Raw genomic sequence first — 19,255 nt, forward strand, 5'->3', positions numbered from 1 at the left:
CTCAAAGCATACACCAGGTTGCTTTGAAAGCATGCAGGAAATGATGTCAAGTCTAGAAAAAAGGGGGGGAAAAAACACAACAAATCGCTAGACGTCGCTCTGAGCCGCTAATTAACAGCTTAGCCTCATGGTGGTTTTATGAATGTAGCCCTGCAGCGCTGAAGCCCCGTAGTTCAATAACTCTGCCTGCAGGAGGCGACAGCTGTGCCGAGGCATCAGACGCTGTGGACGCAGCTGTTCCAACCGTCCACAGACATCTGTAGCCGTCCCGTACCATCTGGAAGTTTAAGAGGGCAGTTCAGGACCTGCTTTATCCTCTGCTTCTCCTCTCTCAACTTGCCTTAGATTGCAACCCTTCCATTTCGAATTGAGATGCTGGGGGTAATTAATGGAACAGCAAAGGAATGCAGTGTACACCTCAGGCAGGCAGACAGGAGACAGACACGATCAATCGAGAGTCGGTTGGATAACGACAGAGTGTTTAATAGCATTTTATATTTGTCTGAGTAAATGTTGGGCATTAAGGAGACGCCTTTCTAAAGCAGTCCCATCACTGGAGCAGGGCTGCTGCTGACAGATGTCTTGGTGGTTTTAAGGAGAACACAGCGAACTCGTCCCTTTAGGTGATATTTCGATTAAACATGTTATGTTATGGCTGTAACGAGCAGCTTATCACTAAAGAAGTAAAACTGTCACTGAGATTTGACGTAGGACTTATAGGCCAAGTTCAGGTAATGAGAGTTTTCCCAAAACTTTAGCACAGCGAAACATGCATAATATTCCCATACGTGTTCTCACATCTCAATCTGGTATGATCAACCAAAAAAAAAAAAAAAAAGGTGCAACAAGCTGATGTTTAATTTTAACAAATTAATTAATGTCAGATATTTCTTATAATTAATCAATCAGTTGGCAGTGTGATAGCTGCAGCTTGGCATTGTGGGAGCATAAAAATGGGGTTGGGAATGCCACAGGGAAAGAGGGACAAGAGGGACAGTAGAATATGCGGTTGCCAGGAGTGGGGGGGCTTCAAGACAAACTGCACTTTGATGATGATTAATACAGCCAGGGAAAATTAAATTCAGCAAGGCAACATTACCAAAAATGTCATTAGTCTCTGACAACAAACATCCCACTCTCACTCTGTGCTCCTCATGGGAGCTGGGTTTGTGACGAAACCCATGACATCTGCTCCGGAGAACACAAACCTGCATGCCGAGTCAGCAAAACAGAAGGATCAGGGCTGAGAAATCTCAGGTGAAGAGTCTGTGTCTGGTAAAACAACCCCACATTTGTTCAGTTTTAGCCACTTTCTTCTAAAATCTCAAGCAGGATCTCGCTTAAGAAAGGGAAGAAGGGGCCTCTCAATATTGGCTATGTTGGCTGTGTATTATATATCTTTCACCGCTGGCGTTCCCTTGTTTGGATGCGTAAATATTTCATTAACACATAATTGGTTGCTGCTTCAGGCTAGGCAATGAGGCGGGTGATCTAGGGATGTTCTGAGAATTCTGTTTCTCCTTGTTCTTCTTTTTTTTTTATATATATATAAAATTCACAAAGCCCGAACTAAACTTGAAATGCGTCCTGTATCCGACAAGGAAGCTTTCGAGTTGCCAGGCCCGGCCCCCCTCTCTCTCCTCCTGTCTTCCTAACGAGAAACCCGAAGCACGATTCTGTGCCATCGTAAATATTTAAGCTGGGTTTAAACCAGCCCACCTTTTTATTAGTTTCGCTGTGCCAACAGAAGGGCAACAGGGTCCTGGAGTGCACTGCTTGTTAACATGTAGATTAGTGAGGTGGCGCTGAGGTGGGGGCGGACATGCTGCCAGGAGAAAACGAGCAAATTTGCATGTTCGCATGTTAAACATGTCGAGGACTTTTTTATTTATTTATTTTTTTTAAGAGTAAGAGAGAAAGAGAGAGAGACGGTTTTCACTTCTAAAAATAATACAGCAGAGACACTAATATAAAGCCATGACACAATTGACACAGCACCCTGATTATAACTCAGTGCTGCTGAATCTATGGCTCTGATTGGTCAGGTGTTGAAGGCTTTGATTCATTTTTCAAAACACCATAACTGTAATCCAAATTACAGGTGTATATTATTGTGCTCGTTCTAATACATGATAATTTCTATATTAAAATTTATTTCATAAGAAAGTGTGTTTACATAGTCAAGTTTACTGTAAGGAGATGTTTATAGAAGGGGTCTGCAGCGTTCGCGAACGGTTTTCCACTTTGCAATTTTGAGGTGACTTCATAAGCAGCGTTCTTACACCTTATCAATGTGAAAAGACACAAAAAGAAAAGCTGCTAAGAGAAATGTTTATGACAAATTGAATGGACATTCCGCAGCATTTTGTATTACATTCCACGAATGTAACTATAAGTGGATACGTTAGATTTGTGGAAATCTTTAAATACTGAAAAATTGCAAGTGACGACTTCTACAAGCACAAACTTAATGTTTGATTCCTTACATGAGAAATATTATACAAAAAGAAGCGTTAGACTAAAATAAGAGGAGTCGAGGTTTATATTTTGGAAGAAAGAGTGTATTCTGTATTCCAAAGCAGAAAAAACTTGCCCTGAAGGCTCTCCTGTTTTGCCCTTCAGCAAGACTTGAATTTGAAATGGGTTCTTTTTTTTGAGCTCAGGTCTCTATCTTATGCCCAGTGGAGCTTGTGCACTTGTGTTGAAAAGTGCATCTCGCTGAGCAGAGCTCACCCATCTGACTCCAAGTCGTGCTCTACTCTCCCTCGTCTCCCATCCCGCATGGAGTCCGTGAACACACCATATCTTTCAGCACCGCCTGCTCATTAGACGGAAAAAAAAAAAAAACAGTACATTGCTTTCTAGAAAAAAGAAACAAAGTGCTCATTGATCAGCAAGATCGATGAACAATCAATAACCTAAACCCTCATCATTCCAAGTGCGGCATAATTACAGCTGAGATATGGTCGTCATCACAAAAATCAAACACAGCACAGGCTAATTGGAGGCAGATCCATTACTTTAGTCATGGTGCTCACGAAAAAAAAGCTTTCCAGGACCCTTTAAAAGAACGAACTCTGCTAGCCGAGGACAAGAGCTTCCTAAAATAACCGGCTCACACCATTAGTCGCCGTGTCATCGTTGAGGTCATGGTGCTGGGGCACATTTAAGTACATTTAATACTGGGTGCACTGGATTTTTTTACAGGATGACCTGTGATACTAATTGAATAGAATGTAAAGATATATTGCTAAAAAAAAAAAAAAAAAACTGGAAGCAACACCTTTCACCATTGTTCCTACTTAGCCACGTAATCATGCTAAATAAAGACAGAAAATTTAACGTCTGAGTAGGTATTAAAATCTTTCATGATGAAATTTTTTTCTGCTCTTTTTCTGTTTCTTGGCTACCAGGTACAATGTAAGGTTTACACAGGCATTGTGTTACAGCTTATGTATATATATATATATATATATATATATATATATATATATATATATAGAGAGAGAGAGAGAGAGAGAGAGAGAGAGAGAGGAAGAGAGAGAATATGCTCATTACATAAGCTGCCATGCTAAGGATTTACACTTATATATATAGTATAAGTGTAAATCCTTAGCATGGCATATATGAAAGAATATTCCTGTTTGAAAAGTTGAAAATCCCGACTGCCTGAAACCCACTAAAAATCAGCAGGACCGTTTACCTGAATCAAAAATAATTAAAAACAAGACTAAATTTGTGATATTGTGTCTTTTTATACTAACAATGCAAAGAATTATATACTTTGATTTATGCAATCTTTTCCCCATCTTCTCTAGCTAGTGTCTGAATGTACCCTGAATGTTTACCAAAGTAAAACACCTTATTTGAGATGTATATGAAAGAATCTCTATTGTCAACTCTTTAAAACAGCAAGTTTTAATTCATTGGAGACTCTTGAAAACAGAGGTGTTCCACTTTAACCTGTCAAGCTGTGTTTTTTTTCCAAAAGAGTGGAAAGAAGTGATGCTGGTGAGACCGGGTACATGTTGTAAGCAATTATAAGACAAACAATCCACAACTTTAAACACTTTAAAAACGAATTTTTCTGTGGTATATGAGGTATATAACAAAATCACATCACCAGTTTGTGGATTATAAAAAGTGTTTTATTCCCTATTCCAGTATAAAGGGCCAAATAATATTTGAACACATTAAAATTCAAAACCTTTTTTCTAAGAATTCTAAACCAAATGCACTGCGCTGATCGGAATGCAATTTGACAAGCCTAGGAAATTCACAGAGAGAAAAGTGTAAGAATAAGTAGAATGTGCTGAAAAAAGGAAATAATTGGGCCAGTGTGTGCTTCTAGCGCTCCTTATTCGGCTCAGAGTTCTGTGGGAGTTTAAAGGTTTGGCACAGAAACCACAGGATGAGTATGTCAGGCTGTGCAACCAGCTCTTGCTTTCCTCTCTGCTGTTTTTCCTCTTGCCCTCTCTGTCTCTCGCTCTCTTATTCTCTTTCTCGCCCCTGCATTCTCCAAGTGCCGGGGGCACCGTGCTTGTAAAAGTAACCACAGCTCTTTGAGAACTGGATGTATTTACAAACGGAGGTATGTCGGAATCAAAGGAATTACCACATGACATAACACATTAACCAGACAGCGGATAGAAATTTATAGAGTAGACTGGCAAGGGTGTGGCACCCAGGAACTACCGAGAACCATCATGTAGAGCCGCAAGCAGGTAAAAACTCACTCACCTGGTAAGGAATTAAACAGAAGAATCTACTGATTAACCTCTAACGCTCTTTCGGTTGAGTCCCTACCCCCCACTTCCTGTTGTCCCCCCCTGTTCAGTCTCTGCTTATTACTTATCTTTTTAGCATATCAAAAGCCTGATCAGGATCTCCATGCCAAAGCTGTGCCTTCTCTGAAGTACTCTTAAATTCTGCCTCATCCTGGTTTAAAGCTCTAAAGCCAAAGCTTTCTCCTATTAAATTCTACACTCCTCTTTCCCACTTCTGCCTTGACCCATTCCCTTTAGCTTTCACAGTTTTTATTTCACCGTCATCAGCAGGGGACTAAAAATAAATGATAAATGGAACATGATATTTTAAAGCCTTATCTCTTATCTGTTCTTACACGGGAATAATAGGGTAGTTAATCCTGCAGATCTCCCTCAAATTGATTAATCAGCACATGCAGACAATCAAATAAATGATTAATACTCTCCAGACCTGTGGTCGGACAGTTACCCCGAAAGCATCAGTAATAATTCAGTAACCCCTTACCAGACCAAAGCTGTGGCTGCCTTGCTCTACGTCAGATTTCTGATGGGGAGGGTGGAGCTGGTGGCGCTTGGCTTTGAAGCAGCTGCATAGCAAACTGCTCTGCTCTCCTCTACCTGCCGAGAGCCGCTCACCAGCTGACCTAACCAGACAGAAATCCTCTCACCTTGATGCTAATGGCCAGAGGCAAGTAAGTCGCTTAGATTCAAGAGTGCTTGGAAGGAGTATGTTTTGCTTCCAATGATACCTAAGTAGAGCTCTTCTGTCAAATAACTAATTTTTCACTATATTATTGGTTCATTCATCTTCGGTGGATCTGGAGCCTATCCTAGGTGTGCTAGGTTCATTCCCAACCTGGGGCAATTTAGAGGGATTTTGAACTGGGAGGAGGAAACTGGACAATAGAGCAGATTCCAAAATTTGTAAAAAGACTTCAGGCTTAAACCTAAAGCCCAAAAGCTTTGAGACAGTAACTCCACACATTCCTCTCCATTACTCCACACACAATCACCACTATGCTTGTACTGCGTGCAACATGTTGCTAATGAACACAAGCCCTGACAATGCAGGGCTATAAACTAATTAGACAAGGTAATCCATTAAGTATATATGGGTTGAGAAGTTAACCGAATTAGGAAAAGCTGTTTAGTACCAGCTCTTGAAATTTCACATTGGCCACTGGCGATGGACCCTCGTTTATTTTACCTTTTGTTGGGAAAAAAAGCAAGGGGCTTTTTCTAGGGAATGACTCTTTTTCTTGCCGCTTCCCTATAGTGTTTGGTTTTGGACATGGATCAGCAATATCTGTGGATCCCCTGCATAAACCAGCTAGCTCTCTTGTACTTGGACTGGAATGGAGACAGCTGACATGTACTTTATTTCCTAATGCAGAAAGTACACTGCATTGGTATGATGGAAAAAAAGGAACAATATGTGTTTATTTCCTGAGACCCCAGTCCCTAGCCTGTGGTTTGTGCAGCTGTCCAATATCTTCCTGGCTGCGACTTGCTGGCTCCTGATCCTGCATATCACAGCCATTCATAACATCACAAGACTTGCTGCCATCTGCATTCTGCCAGTCACCTCAAAGAGTCCGAAAGCAGTTACATAACTGTACATAAGTGCTCAGTGTTTAAGCTATCAGAGTTGTTCCTCTGTGGCCTAAGAGCCTCACCGCCAAAGCTGAAGCACTCTGCCAATATGGCTTGTAATATATGGCCTGGTCTTTAATAGGCATAAGCACAACATGTAGGGAAATGCGGCGAGAAGATCTTCTATAACCGATATAGTTCACTTTGATCTCGGCTTAGGTCTGGGCTGTTTATAAATCAGCCACACAAATATTTACGAGTTGGACAAGGGATATTGGGGGAGGGATGAATGCCTGGTCTGGATTGTATCTTTGTCCATCTTTTTTCACTCCCTCTCTCCCTCTATAGCTCTCTCCACTACTCCACTACCCCCCCCCCCTTCACCCACCACCCCACCCAGTCAATGAGGCCACCATGGCATCAGAACTGGGGAGCAGGAGACCCCAGGCCACATTCATATTATTGCCATTTTTATGTGATCATAGGGAGTGGGCCTCAATGTATACCTCATTTCAGAATAATGAATACGATCGAAACCAAAAAAACCCCCAACCACCTAACAGGTGTGTTAACCACAGCAAATTACACAACCTGCTATATCTCTAGGCGCATTCCATTTTTGTGTACTGTCATAAGTACCGGACTCATGTTCAATAAATTAATAAGAAGCTAGCGTTCAATATGCATGGCCTTCTGCTACCACTTTGCCCACCTAGCTATTCCCGTCTGAAGCCTACACAATGGGACGGCTGGCCTCAGGCTGATCCACTGCCTTTAATTGCTCCCCCCAGCCCTGACCTCCGCTCCTGATCTTGTTCTGATATACAGCATCTCTATTAAGCCAGGAAGTCGGTATATATTCTTTTAATGACCCCTCACTCCTAACGATGCAGTCAAAAATCAGGCGAAGAGTGAAAAAAAAAAACCCAAAATCAATCGCCATCTTTCTTATTCGTCCTTCACAGACTCTATTAGTTTTCTCTTTTCTTCTGATGTGGAGACCCAAAAAACTTAGAACGAGAAAAGGAGTGGTGGCATGTAATAACTGTAAGTGTAAGTAAATGTAATAACCTTAAGTGGTATGCAAACAGTACATGTTTTATTAACGTTTTTTAAATGTTTCGAAGAGAAAGACTTTTTCTCTTAAAGCTCTACATTAAAAGTGGAAGGATTTAAGACAAAAAAAAAAAATCAGAACGCCTTGATGATGACCATCTATATTAAAAATCCCAGTTCAATCAAGAACTAAGACTAATCTCAGGCTTATACTGTCTCTCGCTGACATCATCAGGCAAATCCTAATAAAGGAGAATATAAGGAAGTTAACATGCATAAGGGAGTAAAGGAGGAGGAAGGGGGGGGGGGGTGATGGTAGTGGTGCTCTGGCTTGTCGATCGATGCGGTGATTGGCAGTTAATGGCTTTTCCTGTTCTGCCTTCGTAACCCCACTCTGATGGCTGTTGCCTCTGATAGGAGATGGCAGATGGCATTTGACTTTCGTACATAAAGCCCTGACTTTGTGGAGATGGCTTCATCGTGTTTAATGATTTAAAAGTTAAGTTGAATATTGGGAATTCTCTGCCGCAAGTAGGCCAAGGAGGATTTTCGAGCTTCGAAAGCACTTGACACACTTCCAAGAACCGAGAGCAATAGCTCTCATTAGAAACCACAACTTTATGAGATAACTGGGAAGTCAAAAGGCTGATCAGGTGGAATTTAAACAGATTGTGTCATGCTTGTCACACTCTGTACTAAACTTAATAAAAACACCAGTAAATTTAGTTCCATTAGTACCATTTTTATCTTTCAGTCAACTGATACAAGAGAACTCACATTTTCTCACATTAAAGGTGCTTTAAAAACACTCGGTCGTTATACGATTATAAGCCTTACCTTTTATTAGTTATTATAAAATTAAGTATAGGCTTGAATTTTTTATTTGCAGAAAGAATGCACCAGTCTTTATATCATTAAGTGGGGGAAAAATATCCCTGCTGAAATCGATAGGGGAAATATTCTTCTGCAGTCTGAGATGCTAAAAAGACCAAAGCTGGCCTCATAACTCATCAGCGATACTGTTCTGTGGAAGCAAGGGCCAAGACACTGGAGAGTCATTCAGAAATAGGACAGAACAAAAGCCTGGTTCTGCATATGCTGTGTGGATAGAGAACTGGAACCAGTGGGACCTGATGGTGCTGAATGAATAGACTTATGTGAGAGTGTGTGAGATAGAGAGAGAAAAGAGAGAGAGAGAGAGAGAGAGAGAGAGAGAGAGAGAGAGCAACAGACAGCACTTCCTATTGCAACATCAACAAAAATGTAATAAAGCCTGCTTCATATAACTCATTAATAAGGTCCTCCCTTCCCCTCTTTCAGAGTTTAATTTAATACTACAATAATTTGAATAATCATTTGCATAGCAGATTGAGGGGTTGGCAATATACTCAAATGGCAAAAAAAACGACGACCTCATTGGTACAGTAGCCCAGACAAGCCTTCTGGTTCAAATTAGGAGAAAAACCGCCAACCTAACAAGAATAAATTAAGGACATTCCTGAAAAATGACACAGATTACCATGATCGTATAAAGAATCCAAAGCTGCTGAAATCAAATTTAAGACCTGCTGTTGGCCAAATGTGGAGATGGTGCTGAAGAGAAAGTCGAGGAATGTTGCAGTTTCCAAAATGCTTAAGACTTCCTCCACTGTCTCCTGGTCGCATCTTTTCAGCCAGAGTGCCAAATTCATAAATCAACATAAAAAAAATGCTTCATAAAACACAAATGTGTGAAACCGCTTAAAAAACAGCTAAAAAAAAAAGAAAACGCATTCCGACTTATTTCAGCAGCTGTGACCAATAAAAAAAAAAAGGCACCTCCAAGAGGTTGACCTCAGAGTTCACCACATCAGCAGGGGGGGGCTGCATGGGGGGATCAGAGCACCAGCGAGCCTATGACACCATGTGTTAGAGTGTGTGTTTTTTCCTTCTTCACACTTCTGTATGGGGGAGCCGCAGCCAGAGAATGTGTGGGCTATAAAGTCACGGTAAATGTTTGCCCTTGAAAAACAGCTCTGCTTGTCCCTCAAACTCGCTACGGCTCTTTCATTCACTCTCTCGTCACCTTGAGAAGCATAAAGTCAAACACAGGTGGACGCTGAGAGAAGTGAAAATGTAAGGATGGCATGTGGAGCCATAAAAACGGCAAAGAGATGAAGAGAAATGTTTGTTCACCTGCACTTCTTCACTTCCAAAAAGTTTGGTTCTCTAATAAATAGTTTTTATTAGAGATAGATTTTGAGCATTATATATATATATATATATATATATATATATATATATATATATATATATATATATATATATATATATATATATATAAGGAATAAAAGTGCCTGATGAGAAAACAAGGTGCGAAATTATTTTTTTCAAAGGGGGCCTCAATAAAAACCATATGACACCCCAGGCTGAACTGCTTAATTACAAAGGGATGAAAATCTGCACTCTACATCTGGCGAGATCATTGCCCCCATAATGCTGATAGATTTACAGCTCCCAGTCCTAACCCTGGACTCCGGCGCACAGCAATTAGGCTGTACATAAGACGCTTCACTGGGCGTCCGTCTCAGCAGGGGAGGCTGGGTTTGACTTTATCAGCTCGGTGCTGCTGAACAGAAGATGTTCAGGAAATCCCCTGATTGTAATGCGAGATCTATGCAGAACAATGGGTATCAAACTCAGATTCTACACCGATCACATCAGCGTTTTTTTTTGTGAGCTTTTAATTGGCTATGATCTAAGACTATTCATTTTTTAAGATATTTTTTTGTAATTAACAGAGATCCAGGGTACATGTTTTCTTATTGGTTTCCCCTCAGTTCTCTAGTTTCTTGGTCTGCCACTAGAACATACTGAAAATGACTAAATGAATGTAGGTTTTAAAAAGAAAAAAAAAAAGGTAATAAAATTAGCTAATAACATTAATTATTAATTTTTTAATAAATCCATATTCATTTATTTTGAAACACCACAACTAAAGTAATTTAATGTTATGCGAGACCTTTCAAAAGAACTCTTACAGGCTCATCTCTGCTCAGAATGTACATGTCTCTCCCATCTCTCTTTGTCTTCGAACTCCATCAATTTCTCTTTTTTTAAACATTTCGTAGATCTCTACATTGGGTGATACTTTTAGGGATTTAGAGTCAATCACTGAATCACAGTAAAGGCCTGACGCGTTTCGGAATCTATTTTTACATCAGACTCAGCAGACAGGAGTCAATTTTAACAAGCATTTGAGAGCTGCAAGATGAATGCCCATGCATGTTGCACTAGAACACGACCAGTCGCTATGCTACTGGTCTGGTATTCCAGATTGAGTGAAAATGTCGAGTTGTTTCAATATTATTTACTCTAATTCTGCACGGGTCTAACATAACAAAGCAACAAGCCCCGTTCAAGTTTGACACCTGTGGCCTAGAAAGATGAGCCGTTGACGGTGCGCCAATCAGGTCAGGATCCTCTTTGTCTTCAGTTTTACTGTTTTTCATGAACACAGAAGGCAGATCAGCATAGTTACTGCTGTTGCCTTTACCTTAGTTTACAGCTCCAGAAAAATGTGAACGGGCTCCCAAATCCAATCCTGCTTCTGTCTCAGGGTCAGAAGGGGAAAGAGTGAGTGAGGTCCACAGCTTCATTTTCTGGACTCGGCTGAGCTTCCTGAACCCAAAACAGCACACAAACTCATACATTCTGCCCCTCTTCCCTTCACTGAGCACCATGAGCAAAACGTTGCTGAGGCCCAGGCTACTCAAAAACCTTTAATCTGACTGATTGGGCACTGATGTATTGATGCCTATGAGCTAGTGAGGCCGCCTTCCCTTGTTTTCTGTCTCTCTCTTTCTGTCTCATCAAAGGAATATTATTTACCAGTTAGTAATTGTTTCCACGGTGACCAGCCCTCAACCAATAGGGCAATGACCCGGGATTTCTGTTCTACCACTCAGTCAAGTCCTCTGTTGTAATTTGCCTTAAACATTTGACTGACAAATATGAGCAAAAGCAACATTAAATCAAATAGATATAGACCTGATTAAACTAGACACTTACATTATGAGTATTTTTGAACAGTTCAAATCGATGGATTCTGCATTACAAGGAGAAGGAAATCATTTGTCACTGGCTACATAGGGCTTATTCACCCCTGTTTAGTAAAAAAAAAAAAAATGGACCAGCATCTGGTCAAGATGACAAGGTGAAGCATGGCAACTGACAAAATCAACATTGTTTGTTTGCTCTATTTTCACTAAGGCTAGATCCTCTGTTTATCCTTTATAAGGTGTTTGATGAAACGCAGATCTACCGTCGAGTGAATAAATTAGCTGATGTGTAAACAACTCTGCAGCGAAAGACACGAGGAAAACATGATGAGAGATGAACATGATGAAGAGGAAAGGAAGGGGAAAGGAAGCAGGAGAGAGGGGGAAAAAAGAGTCTCAGAGAGGATGAAAAAAGGCTGAGGAAAGATTTGGCAGTGGAGAATGTTTAGCTTTTCAGGCTTGTTGGATTAAAGATATTTAACCTTAACTAGAGCATAGCACAGGACCACCCAGCCACGCTGCTCCGTTTTGTGGTGTGTGACGGGTAGCTGTCTTGTTTATTAATTTTCTGGGACAAGAGGAGGAGAAAAGGTTGAGACACTTTCATTCAGACACAAAAGCGAACTCAAAGTAAAAAATAAAAATACACATTTATGTCAGTTTCCTCCTAGTTCAACTTCCTAACTCCCACACACACATACACAGTCACTCGCACACAGATTTTCATTGTTTGTTGAATATGCTGCTAATAAAAAAAAATAATGGCAACATACTGTGTGAAAAAGTATGTGTACGGGGTGTGTGTGAAAGTAATCAAAGCACAATTTAGCTATTAGCACAACACACAATATTGTACACTCTCTATTACAGGTTAGCCTCTTTATCTCTGTATACCCCCTTCCAGATCTCTTTCCTCTTTGTGTTTACTTTTACAATCCTGACAAAAAGATGGCTTAACGGGAAAACTAGAGTGTGCCTGGTTGGCTGCTGGTCCACATAAACACTCATACACATGCACACACACAAACACACACACACACACACACACACACACACACACACACACACACACACACACACACACACACACACACACACACAGAAGGACAGATGCACTGCTAACCATCAGCAGGGCCGGAGCAGCTAAACAGCCACGGGTCGCCGGCTGGCCTTTTCCAACGAGGGAGCCGCAAAGAGTTGTGAAATTGCTCTAGACTGCCAGAGATATGCAGTCTCAAGCCCTCCCTTTTTCGCTACGGACCAACGCCGAGCTTATCCACACCCACTCAATCTGTGACTGGAAGCCCCACTGGCCAATCCTTGGGCCTGCTTTACAGAGAAAGCCATTCTCCATTTGGCTTATTGTAAAGCATGTGTTCAGCACCCTCCTGGCAGAAAGGAGCAGATGAGGTTCAAAGGTGATCTGGAGGGTCATGGGTCAAGCTAGTGGAGGTCTTGTCATGAACTTAAACACCATTTGAGCATACATTTCTAGAGAGGAAAATCTTATTTTGCACATAAGTCACAATTTCAAGGAAAATATACAGCATGTATGCTGTACAAAGTGGTAGGATACTATGTCTTTAACAGTGATGGGGAAAGGAGGAGGGGGGGGTTGAGCAGGATGTCTGAGTGGTGGCGGTGTGGACACAGCGCAAGTGCTTTATTAGCGCTGTACTACCAGTAAATCAGAGCTCGGCTCTTCCTGGAAGAGGAGCAACCTTTTTTGCCCACTGAGCACTATTACTGAACAATCACAGGCTAGCCATGATAATTAGGAGAGTATCTCAGTCTAAACGTCTCTCTGCCTCGTTCTATCGCTCTCAGACCTGACGCCTGCCCTCCTACGCCCCCATCCCCCCTCCACCCCGACCCCTACCCCCGCCCTCACTCCATCTCTTCTCCTGACTGATGTCTAGAGGGCAAGCTTGTATAGTTGGGGTGTGTCTCTTTCATTCTCTCATTCTCCTAACCCTCCTTCCTTCACAGATAGCATTACAGAAATCCACCAGTCCCAACTCTATTCAACGGTAAAAACAAAAGCTGACATATCTGAAGCCTGAATGAAATGAATGAAAGTTGTTACTGAGAGCCACGCTAATGTGATTCCCTGTGGCGGCCATAGTTAATCCTTTCCCTTGCATCACTGTCTATTTTGTTTTACTGCGTTTTTCCTCTGTTCTCCACAGAGCGTGGACATTTTTCCCTCCACACCACTGAGCTGCTCCAGTTGGATTGCACTGGAGGGGAAAATAAGAAGCGGGAAGCCTGTCCAAAAAAATGCCTACACTTTGCGGCTGGATTTGGTGGGCTGGGAGCGTATTAGCAGAGGCGATGTATGACAGAATGTGATCTATTTGCACAAGCTTGGGCCAGCGGTAGTGGCTGAATGTGTGCTTGTGTGCACATGTGAGTTTGTGTAGATCCTTGTGCATTTAATAGAGTGAGACCAGGAAAAAAAAACGACACACTGGAGGGGAGGTAGTGTACGAGGGGTTCCTAAAGATTCCCTATGTGATAGTGACGGCACTTTCTTCCTCTCTTTCCACGGCCAAGAGGCATCTGGAGTGGATTTTGTGCGAGCAGACACCGAGGAACATGATTACATTCAGTTAACTGCGGCCTAAACTGATTATGCATGTGCCAAGCTAATGGACTACATTTGCAAGAGGAAAAATAACATCCAATCAATCTCAATTACTGCAGATAGCAGTGGCCCCCGAGACGAGGAAGGTAGCCAGCTAACCCCCATGCTCCTCCTGCTCCCCTGAAAGGTCTGACTGGAAGCTCACGCCTGGCCCAGGCTCGCCCTGGCTACACCCAGGTTGTCTGAAGTAGTCCAGAGTTATGTCTAACTCCAGTAAAGGTTTCTTATCGGCACGATCTAACATAACTGATTACACAAAATACAATCACCGACATGTGCATTTGAAGGTTTCTGACTTTACTTCTATTCTTTTCTTCAAATACAGTTACATCACCCATAGTAAAGATTTAACATTGAGTGCCTCTTTATGCAAGAACAAAGTAAACACTGCACAAGTAACAAAAAAAAAAATCCAAAGGTATTTAATCCAGTCATTACATTAGTGATGGCTATGAGCAATTCGTCTGGTAATTGTTCTACTTGAGTGGATTTACTTAAATATAAAAGTACTTCAGATACTTGAAGACACTTCTACTGTATAGTCTTCTCTAGTGGAGACTTCATAAATGCTCAGCACAAAACGTCTATTCAAGACGTACAGTTGTGAACTAATTTTGGGTGTTGCAAGTTTACAAATAAAAAGGGTAGAAAAAGCTAGGAAGTTTTGCATGTCCTCCCAGATCTGTGTTGGTTTTGATCCTGTTTTCGCCCCCCTCACAGAAAAAAAGCAAAATAGCCCCTAGGTGTGTGTTTTTTTTCTTTCCCGGGGTGCATGAGTACATATTTAACAATTAGCCTAATTTTAACTAGGGCTGGACAATTTAACTTTTTTTGGTAGACCAATGTAAACAAAAATGGTCGAATTTGAATCATTCATTTATAATTTTTTAAATGCAGGTGATATATGTCATGTAGTGTAAATCTCTATTTCAAATAAAGTGATATGATATTTTTGTCCTATGGCCACACCTCTAGATTTGTGTATATTATGGTGCTTTGTAAGAGAAACCGGAATATTTGTGGATTTCCACTCTTGGCGCAGGAAAGAGGGAGAAAAACTCTAAAGACTAAACTGTAAATTGACCTGAATTTTGTTGTGTGGCCCATCTGCAACTGCTTATTGGGTGACCATCATGACATCATGCTGACCACTACAAAACCGCTAGCAAGCATGAACTTGTACAGAGCAAGAGAAGGTGCACCAAGGAAAAAATATACAGACCAACAGAGAGGTAAAATGGAACGACCTGATCTCATCCCTGGCCTGGGTTCTATGGTGGTCCATGTGGTTAGAACAACTTGCCTGAGCTTTCCATGAGCTTTCAGAACATTCCAATATGTGGAGTGGTGGGTGGAGGCATATTTTTAGAAAGGCCTAATATGGGCTGCATACCACAGACTCTCAAATTATCCCATTCAGCTTAGCCCTCAGTTTAAACCTTTCTTTTTAATTCAAGTAATTACAGACTCCAATTTATACGAAGCTGTGCACACAAAGGGACTGTTCAATGCAAACCAGTTAGATTTGGGTGAAGTGTCCCAAAGATCTCCCACATCTAACACACTGTTTATGCTGACTTGATTTATATTCTTTCCAAAAAGTCCAAAAATATTACGCATTTTATGTCAGCTTTCATTTGACCTGCTCAAAGACTGAATCCAGCATTCTGGATAAGAATATTATGCTTGGACTGTCAGAGTCTACCACCATTGCCAAAAAGCAAATGGGACATGAAGTCTGTGATGCTACGGAGTGGTGTGTCACCTCAACAGAACAAACTCAGCATCCTTGTGTGTTTATTTAAAAAGAAACCCACATTTGTTAGTCATAACTTGTGAATGTCTCCATTAGCAGGTGAGATGATGTGGAAGTTGCTCTATTTGTTGGTAACATCTCATTTACTTTTTGGATCCCTGGAGTACTGTGGGCTAAGTAACTGTTTTAAATACATCAGAGCTTGATGTGTGGAATATTTTTAAGCCTACAATTAAAGAGAGATGGGTGCAACGCATCTCAGTTACCTTGAGAGCCACAGAGATGAGGCTGTGCCTCTAAACTAATCTTGAAAATTTAATTACATGAGCACTTGAGTGAAAATTAATGTCAAATCCAAACATACCATGTGGTTTTGAATAGTAATTTACATAGCAAGGTGCTGAAGGCAAGCTTAACCTCATTTGCTAGGTCAAAAACCATGCCTTAAGCAAAATCAGACTGCCTCCACAGGCTAGTCATGTGGCTCATGTTACATATTTCAGATGTTGAGGAATTTGTAAATATTCTGACAACATGTCAAGGCCTGAACAGGGTAAGGCAGTCGGTCAGCCTTTACCAAAGGTCCTGAGAGTTCTGTGAGCTAAACACTGCCTTTGTTGCTCAATTAAGGTGCTTTCACAGCACTACCGTCAAGGCCAGTGTTGTGACTGACCTGGGAGTTCCATCTCACACCTTCACTCTTAATGGGATGCTGAGAAACAATTTCTCTCACGTAGTGAGCTTGATGCTGTACTATAAAGAGCTCATACACCGAAAACCTGTAATAAAGCCATCAGTGGACTATAAGGAACCCATTCATAACAAACCCGCAGCTTTCTGATGGAGCAGATGGAGTGTGCACGGTTATTCCCAATTTATTCTGTTTATCACAGCTGTGATAAATGTGATTAAAGCCCACTATATTGAGAACCAATTTTTTGCTATTGGTTTTGAGCAATATTTGTTCTGGTGCAGTGAAACTTGGTACAAAGTGTTTGTCTTTGAAAAGTTAAATCAATAAAACCTGAAACTATTTAATAGCTGTTTTTGGACATTTAACTTCCAAGAACATAAGTATATATATATATAAAGAAGAGATACAGAGGGGGCAGAGTGTACAGAAGGAGCATATGAGAATGACTGTATTCAAATATCTCAGAAAATGCTTTGGGGAGTAAATAAGGATTTGTGCGAAATGTTCGAGGAAAAGGGACAGATAAAGAAGGGAAGGAAAAAGAGAAGTCCCTGTGCACAATAATGCCAGTTTGGGTTAACCACGCTGAGAGCCTGGGCTGTAGACACACAGGATAGGTGCCTAAGTGGATTCAGGCCTGTTAGATTTATAGCCATTTGTTCAGAGAGTGTTCATCCATTGGCTATTATGGAATGATTAGAGGAGAAGGTGAAGCTCCAACTCTGGAGAAAATCAATACAGCTGTCGAGAACGATCCTGCCTTTCCTGCTCCGAGAAGTATTAGCACCGAACCCTTCCCTCTCTCCTCGCTCACTTCACACTTCTTCATCCTCTCTACCACCAATTTCACCCTCTGTCCTCCTTCCCACCCTGCTGACCTGCCATGTCCTTCTGCCTCTAACGACTCCTACTGTTTCTATCTCCAGTGTCTAGGTTTATAATACAATATAGCCACAGCACCCATAGTCTGGGTACGGTTTTAAGGGAGAGGTAGTGGTAGAAGATTCTCATTGGATGAATGGAAGTTTAGGCAATCCTACACAGTGGAAGTCTACACAGCTGGAATGATCACTTACCTTGTAAAGCTTGAGGCTGGCCTCATGGCGGGAATTGACAGTGTGCATGCGCAGCTTCTCCAAGCTGTTGGTGTAGTAGTCACAGGCATTGCACTTGAGGTGAACTGGGTTCCCGATGGCCACGCATTTTAAGCGCCACTCATTCCCCTTGCCACCCTCCTTAATGTGAGCCACGAGCTGGTACTTTTGCACATGCTTGTCAGTCTTGCAGTGCAGCTGAAAATTAGCCTTCAGCTGGGTGGTGTAGCAGCACAGCTTGCACTGGTGGGAGTCGCCCACTACAGCCTTCCACTCGTCCTCGGGCAGAGTGCGCTCAGCACCCATGTGCAAGCCAAGCATGTCCAAGTTGTCAGTGGTAAACCGGTTGCACACGGCGCACTGGAAGAGCTTAAGCGATGGGTCTGTGGTCTGCGACAGACTCTCACCCAGGGTCATCAGCTCCTCGGATACCAGCTGCCCTCCACCCAGACGTACGTCCATGGGAATGTCCCCTCCTACTGAAGACACAGCGTAAGAAAGACGAGCACAGCAGTTACTCGTTTTTGTTTTAACACTCAACCAGCTTTATCTCTTCATGATATTAAACATTCATTTGTTTATGTTTTTAAATATGCATGAGATAAGAATAATGTTCTGAACAATCTCCATCAGAGTCACAAGACAAAGCAATCGGATGGTGTAAGAAGATGTGTTTAAAAAAGAGAACAAAACAGGAGCAGTCTGCGTGCCTTTGCCTTTGCTCACTGATCTTTAATCTATCACTGGCCAGACTGAGCACACTGGCTGACCCTGCCTGGCTTTACACTAAATTAATTCCAGCAGCCTCTTTTTTTATTTATTGCTGCAGTATGCAGCCTTTATTTTTGCCTGACTTTCTTCTATTACCTGCACTTTTATAGCAGAAAAGAATTCGGCAAAACCCCCTGAAATCATTCGCAGATCCACCGTTGGGGTGCAGAAATCTGTTTCTATAGGTTGCCAGGGTCATCCAAATCAACTCTTGATTCTATTTCTCTCCTAACTATGTTTTCCTTGACTCATTTTTATTCACACTTGGTAAACAATTCCATCTTCAAATAGTCTTCTTTGTATGAATCAGGGTTTTTTTTTTATCATAATTTATGTGGCTGTGTATCTGGTTTTAAGCAATAAAACATTTCAAATTCGTAACTGCTTTCTCCTAAATTGGCAGGACAGTGTGTTGATAAATTTCATTGAGTTTTATTTAAGAAAAGTCTGTCTGTCTGTCTGTCTGTTGGTCTGTCTGTCTCTCTCTCTCTCACTCACCACTTACTCTTCTTAGTTGAAAGGAGAAGGGCTATAAAAATACCAAGACTGGACAATAGGATTATTGAGATTGTGATTTGTCACCCCTTATAGGACAAAACAAAATGGAAACAGAAATAACTTTAAAAATTTTTTAAATTTTTGCATTCATTTTCTCAAGCATGATCTAATTTATAAGTAGGATAAAGAGTATAAGAAGAAGAAAATAAAATAGACATGCCTGTGCAGACAGTGAGGTTGCAGCTGGCACACCGAAGCCTCCACCCCACCACCGCATTAGCCATTTTCCTTCATTTCTTTTACCAAAATAAAATTTATTGCTGCAATTATAAGTTAGGGG

General features: G+C 41.4%; 1 protein-coding gene across 8 annotated transcripts in view; it reads right to left on the minus strand.

Annotated features, from left to right (window-relative positions):
• Positions 1-19,255, minus strand: part of zfhx3b (zinc finger homeobox 3b) — a 237,870-nt gene that overhangs the window by 68,503 nt on the left and 150,112 nt on the right. For 7 of the 8 annotated variants that reach the window (XM_046856876.1, XM_046856883.1, XM_046856882.1 and 4 more), the window contains one exon: positions 17,629-18,125. In XM_046856876.1, the coding sequence (XP_046712832.1) occupies positions 17,629-18,125 (497 nt within the window). The remainder of the gene's footprint in view (positions 1-17,628; positions 18,126-19,255) is intronic. The other variant, XM_046856881.1, reaches the window with a different exon arrangement.

The sequence above is a fragment of the Silurus meridionalis genome, chromosome 9, assembly GCF_014805685.1.
Source record: "Silurus meridionalis isolate SWU-2019-XX chromosome 9, ASM1480568v1, whole genome shotgun sequence".
NCBI lineage: Eukaryota > Metazoa > Chordata > Actinopteri > Siluriformes > Siluridae > Silurus > Silurus meridionalis.